The sequence below is a fragment of the Nycticebus coucang genome, chromosome 11, assembly GCF_027406575.1.
Source record: "Nycticebus coucang isolate mNycCou1 chromosome 11, mNycCou1.pri, whole genome shotgun sequence".
Taxonomy (NCBI): domain Eukaryota; kingdom Metazoa; phylum Chordata; class Mammalia; order Primates; family Lorisidae; genus Nycticebus; species Nycticebus coucang.
This window is the reverse complement of record NC_069790.1, coordinates 113,778,785-113,784,338: the sequence shown is the minus strand read 5'-3', so window position 1 is coordinate 113,784,338 and position 5,554 is coordinate 113,778,785. Positions and strand designations below refer to the sequence as shown.

The 5,554-nt window shown below is 44.4% G+C and overlaps 1 protein-coding gene and 1 pseudogene across 1 annotated transcript; both read right to left on the bottom strand.

Moving 5' to 3' along the window:
- Positions 1–352: 352 nt before the first annotated feature.
- LOC128560153 (keratin, type II cytoskeletal 8-like) lies at positions 353–1,860 on the bottom strand (annotated as a pseudogene).
- Positions 1,861–4,747: 2,887 nt separating this feature from the next.
- Positions 4,748–5,554, bottom strand: LOC128598796 (prolyl hydroxylase EGLN3-like). The gene has a single exon (XM_053609574.1). The coding sequence runs from the start codon at positions 5,483–5,485 to the stop codon at positions 5,129–5,131; it is 357 nt and encodes a 118-aa protein (XP_053465549.1). The 5' UTR covers positions 5,486–5,554; the 3' UTR covers positions 4,748–5,128.

The following is a 5,554-nucleotide window of genomic DNA, read 5'->3' as shown; positions in this document are numbered from 1 at the left end:
TGTGATATGTGAATGTAATTTTCTTTGTATTTATTCTGGTTAAAGTTCCGTTTCTTTTTCTATATTTCGTTTGAGTATCTTGTCGATTTTGGAAAATTCTAAGTCAGTATACCTTTTTGTTTGTTTGTTTTTTGAGGCTGAGGCTTTATTTTGTAAAAAGCAATCAAATTGTTTTTTAGTTGGGGGTGTATGTAAGAGGGAGTAACCTGGGTGGTAAATTCCCAACAAGGATGGGCTAAGGGATGGGGCTGAGCCTCAGGTGGGTCTCCTGTTCCATGTGCTCCCTGGTACAGCTGCCTCCCCCACAGGCTCTGTGGCAACCTTGTAAGACTGGAGGGGCTGCAGTGGCAGCTCACTTGGGCAGGACATCAGAGGACTCAGACACCAGCTTTCCATCTCGGGTCTCGATCTTCTTCACAACCACAGCCCTGGAGCTGGTGCAGCTAAAGGAGCTAGAGCCCCCATCAGAGCCAAAGCCGGTCTGGAACGAGCTCAAACCATAGCTTGGGCCAGGGCTTGTGAGGCCCAGGTAGGCTGAGCTCAGGCCACCTGAGTAGCCACTGGTGGTCTTCGTGTGGATACTCATGTTCTGCATCCCCGACTCCAGCTGGCTCTCCTCGCCCTCCAGCAGCTTGCGGTAGGTGGCGATCTCCACGTCCAGGGCCAGCCTGACGTTCATCAGATACTGGTATTCATGCAGCTGCTGAGCCATGTCCTGCTTGGCTTGACCCAGGGCGGCCTCCAGCTGGGCCAGCTTGGCATTGGCATCCTGCAGAGCCAGCTCCCCACGCTGCTCTGTGGTGGAGGCCTCCTGGGAAGTCCTCTGGCCTTTGAGAGCTTAGATCTCATTCTGGAGCCCGCTGATGTTCCGGTTCATGTCGGAGATCTTCATCTTCGTGCGCAGCAGGTCATCCCCGCGCTTCCCAGCCTGCACCTGCAGCTCCTCCTACTTGGTCTGGTACACGCTCTCAGCCTCAGCCTGGCTGCGGTTGGCGATCTCCTGGTAACCGGCGCGGACCTCAGCGATGATGCTGTCCATGTCCAGGGAGCGGCTGTTGTTCATGGACAGAACCACAGATGTGTCCGAGATCTGGGACTGCAGCTCATGGATCTCCTCTTCATACAGCTGCCTGAAGAAGTTGATTCGTCAGTCAGCCCTTCCAGGCAGGACTCCAGCTCCATCTTGTTCATGGATGCTTCATCCACATCCTTCTTGATGAGCACAAATTCATTCTCCATCTCTGTACGCTTATTGATCCTTATTGATCTCCTCCTCATACTTATTCTTGTAGTCCTCCACCAGCCCCTGCATGTTGCCAAGCTCTGCCTCCAGCTTCAGCTTCTCCTGGCCCAGTGTGTCCAGCTGCTGCTGAAGGTTGTTGATGGAGCTTTCAAACGTGCTGTTCATGTTGCTGCGAGCCGTCTGCTGCTGCTGCAGAAGGTTCCACTTGGTCTCCAGCAGCTTGTTCTGCTGCTCCAGGAAGTGCACCTTGTCGATGAAGGAGGCAAACTTGTTGTTGAGGGTCTTGATCTCCTCCTTCTCCTGAGTGCCGTGGCCTGAATGTTGGGGGCCACCTCCAGGTTGAGCGGGCTTAGCAGGCTCTGGTTCACTGTGAGGGCTGTGATGCCCCTCATACCTCCAGCCCCGGCGTAGCCTCCACCCAGACCCAGGCTGGTGCCCAGGCCACTCTGGAAGCTGCCACCGCCCACCCAAGAGAAGCTCAAGGAGCTAATGTGGGCACCGGGCCCACTGCTGTATGAGCGGCTGCTAAAGGCCCATGGGGCAGAGGTGGACACCTTGTAGGACTTCTGGGCCACCCTGATGGACATGGTGAAGACTGGAGTCGAGGCAGGTAGGCCAAACCAGAGATTAGAGAAGGAGCGAAAATCTGCTTCTAGATGGCCTGTTTTGTTTTTTTTCGAGACAGAGTCTTACTAAGTTGCCCTGGGTAGAGTGCTATGGTGTCACAGCTCACAGCAACCTCAAACTTTTGGGCTTAAGTGATTCTCTTGCCTCAGCCTCCCAAGTAGCTGGGACTACAGACATCTGCCACAACGCCCAGCTATTTTTTGGTTGTAGTTGTCATTATTGTTTAGCAGGCCTGGGCTGGGTTCAAACCCGCCACCTCTGGTGTATGTGGCTGGTGCCCTCGTCGCTGATCTATGGGCGCTATGTCTTTAATCATTACTTTTTTCCCAGTCATTGTCACTTTTCCTCCTGAGACAATTATTACAAATATCCTATCCCTCTTCCCCATATCTTATATGACTCTAACTCGAGTTTCTGTGTTGATCTTTCTTTGTAATTCACTGTGATTTTTTCCTAATGTATTTTCAGTTTCACTAATTTTTTTCATTACCTATATCTAAGTGGCTATTAAAATCTGTTCATTAGGTTCTTAATTTCAGTTATTGTAATTTTTATTTAAGTTTTAGGAAGTAATTTTATTTTGCATAAAATCAAAGAACTAAATAATATGTAGAAGAATATAACTTGAAAAAAATAGAAGTTCTCCATGCCTTCATTTCTTCATCTTACAATGAACAGATGGTCACAGTAATTAATTCCTTATAAATCTTTCCAGAATTTCCCATGTGTGTATTTGTCTGGTCCTTGATCATTCACTTTGAAATGGAAATCATTACTAACTTATGAATCCAAATTTACACTGTTAGTCGTCATTGATATGTTCGATATTCCTTGCTTCATCATTATCATTTTTATCACTTGGGTGAATAAAAATTAAAAGTTTAATCTCTCCTAGTATTAGGAGAAATTTTTCATCATATTTCAGTTTTTATTTGGTTTTATTCTGTCTGTATTCTGACATTGGCTTTTGTTGATCTTAAAAACCTTAGTCAACTTCTTTCCAGTCCTGCCCACATCCAACTGGTAGTTCATGCTGCCCCCAATGAAAGTAAACATTTTATCATAGAACCTGCTTTTTATTTTTCAATATTCATTTTTTTATGTCAATATATTAAGGGGATACAAATGTTTTTGTTACATGGGTAGACTGTATAATGCTGAAGTCAGAGCTTTTAACATTCCTGCAATTAGGACAGTGTTCATTGTACCTGACAGGTCAGTACCCCAATTTCCTTCCACCCTCCTCTATTCTAAGTTTCCAATGTTTTTTCCATCATTTTGTGCCTGTGTGAATCCCTCATGTAGTTCCCACTTATTAGTGAGAACATGTGGTATTTGTTTTTCCATTCCTAAGATACGTCACTTAGGGTAATGTTCTTCAGCTCTGTTTGAGTTACTGTGAATGGTATCTCATCCCTTTTTACGGCTGAGAAGCATACCCACACACCTTATTTTCTTTACCCATTTTATATCTTTGCAATTGTGAGTGGGCTGTGATAAACATTTGAGAACAGGTGACTTTTTGACAAAATGATTTCTATTCCTTTGGGTGAGGGCAATTGCTAAATCAAAGGATAGGGCTGCTTTCAGCTCTTTGAGGAATCTCCATACTGTTTTTTTTTTTTTTTTTGCTATCATCGGAGATCAAGTTTATTCAAAAAGTACTTACTGAGCCCTTACTATGTGCCAGGCACTATTTTAGGTGCTGGGAATGTATGCATTGCTTAAGAACGTACAAAATCCCTGTCTTCATTGTGCTTATACTCTAGAGGAAGGATACAAGACCATAAACATAATAAATAAGTAAATTACCCAGTATCGTAGAAGGGGATAAGTACTCTGATACAACAAAATACAGCATTGAGAGCATGAATGGTGACAAGACTTATCTGGAAATTTCCCAAGACTAGAAAAGGAAAAATTAAACGTCTTAGAAAGTGTACGTATATACAGAACATAGTTCTAAACTGACTCATTAATGTTCATGGGATTTTCAAGCAAGAAATTAAAGGGATTTAAAAAACGCAAAAGTTTTTTAAATCCTGAAAACTAGGAAGGGTAACTTTCATAAAATAGGTGCTTTAAGACAGAGTTCTTAAGATAGTAGAACTATCCACAGTTCTAGCAAATTCCATGATTCTGGCCACACTCCCCACAGTGGATCTGAGGGGTCAAGACAGCTGAAGAAAGGCTGCTGGGGACAGACAATATAGAAGAACTCAGGTTTTTGAGGGTTTTTTTTATTTCCATTTCCTTTTAAGAATACAGCACCCTATTCTTTTTAATTTTGTTAAAGAAGGAAGGTGGGTTCATTAAAAAGGAAAACTGAAAAAAAAATCAAGAACACCTGCATTTCCAACTCCATCTCCCCTCTCAAATTAGTCAAGCTGCACACGTTTATTGCATATCAGTAGCTCTTTCCACACTGTTATCAGAGGCTGACACTAAACTACCAGGCAGGTTGTTTTCCTTTGATTTAAATTCAAATTCCATTCCAACAAAGCAACCCAAACAACCAATATCTAGCTTTAGCTTCTGGAGAATTAGGTTCTCCAGGTGAGAAAGGAAAATAGAAAATAAATGGTGGTGTCATCTTCGTTCAGAAAGTCATTATTTTCAGAAAATGGGGCAGAGGCAGAAAATCCAGGTTGTTAGAGTAGGAAAAAGGAGTGTCCATTCCATGGGACACTTATAAAATCACTGTGACAGCAGTCCTTTCTAGAGGTAATGATGTCATTACATTGTGATAATTCTCCAGAAACCAACAGCCAAGGATTAAGAACATCTGGAAATCATTTTGATGATACAAAATTCCGTTTCCAGCTGCTAAGGCTTCCATGATGCTTCTCTGGGGCATCTGCCACCACCTTCCTTTTCCTCTGCAAACCTCCTCCTTTCAAAGCAGGAAGTACACATAAAGTGCAAGTAAGATTCATCCCCTTGCCTGTGCTCCTAGGCTCTTCTCGTGATTGCTGGTATTACCACATCTATCAGTTAAACAGCTGGCCAATTAGGATATCTGCAGGAATTTCTGGAGTTAGCACCTGAGTTCATCTGGCAAAGAGAGCATCTGAAGGTCAATGCCGTCTTGGAAAAACAAAACAAAACACGAAGAACCACTTAAGACAGGGATGTGAACACTGCAAGCAGGAGGCGGGTATTTGTCATCACTCAAGAGGTCATCTTTGGATCTCGACTGTTAAAGCAAATTCAGGAACTGTTACTAAAATGAAGGAGGCCAGCGAAGGTCGGGCATGGTCAGTCTTTGGTGAGGGCAGATTCTGTTTTCCTAGTTAAATTCCTGAATTTCTTTTTGGCTTCTGCCCTTTCTGCGGCATCAAAGTACCAAACCGTCATCGCGTATCTGGTCGCATAGGAAGGCTGGACTTCATGTGGGTTCCTACGATCTGACCAGAACAGGAGTCTGTCAAAAATGGGCTCCACGTCTGCTATGAATGATTTCCCTTCTGGGAATATCCGCAGGATTCCGCCATGTAGCTTGGCGTCCCAATTCTTGTTCAGATAGTAGATGCAGGTGATACAGCGGCCGTCACCGTTGGGGTTGTCCACATGGCGAACATAACCGGTTCCATTTCCTGGATAGCAAGCCACCATCGCCTTGGACCTCTCCTTGACGTAGTATTTGCCCAGCCGGCTCCCGCAGTACAGGACCAGCCTGTTGAT

Bases quoted from the DNA above. Each gene is read 5' to 3' on its own strand.
- LOC128598796 (XM_053609574.1), bottom strand. From the start codon at position 5,485: ATGGTGGCTTGCTATCCAGGAAATGGAACCGGTTATGTTCGCCATGTG.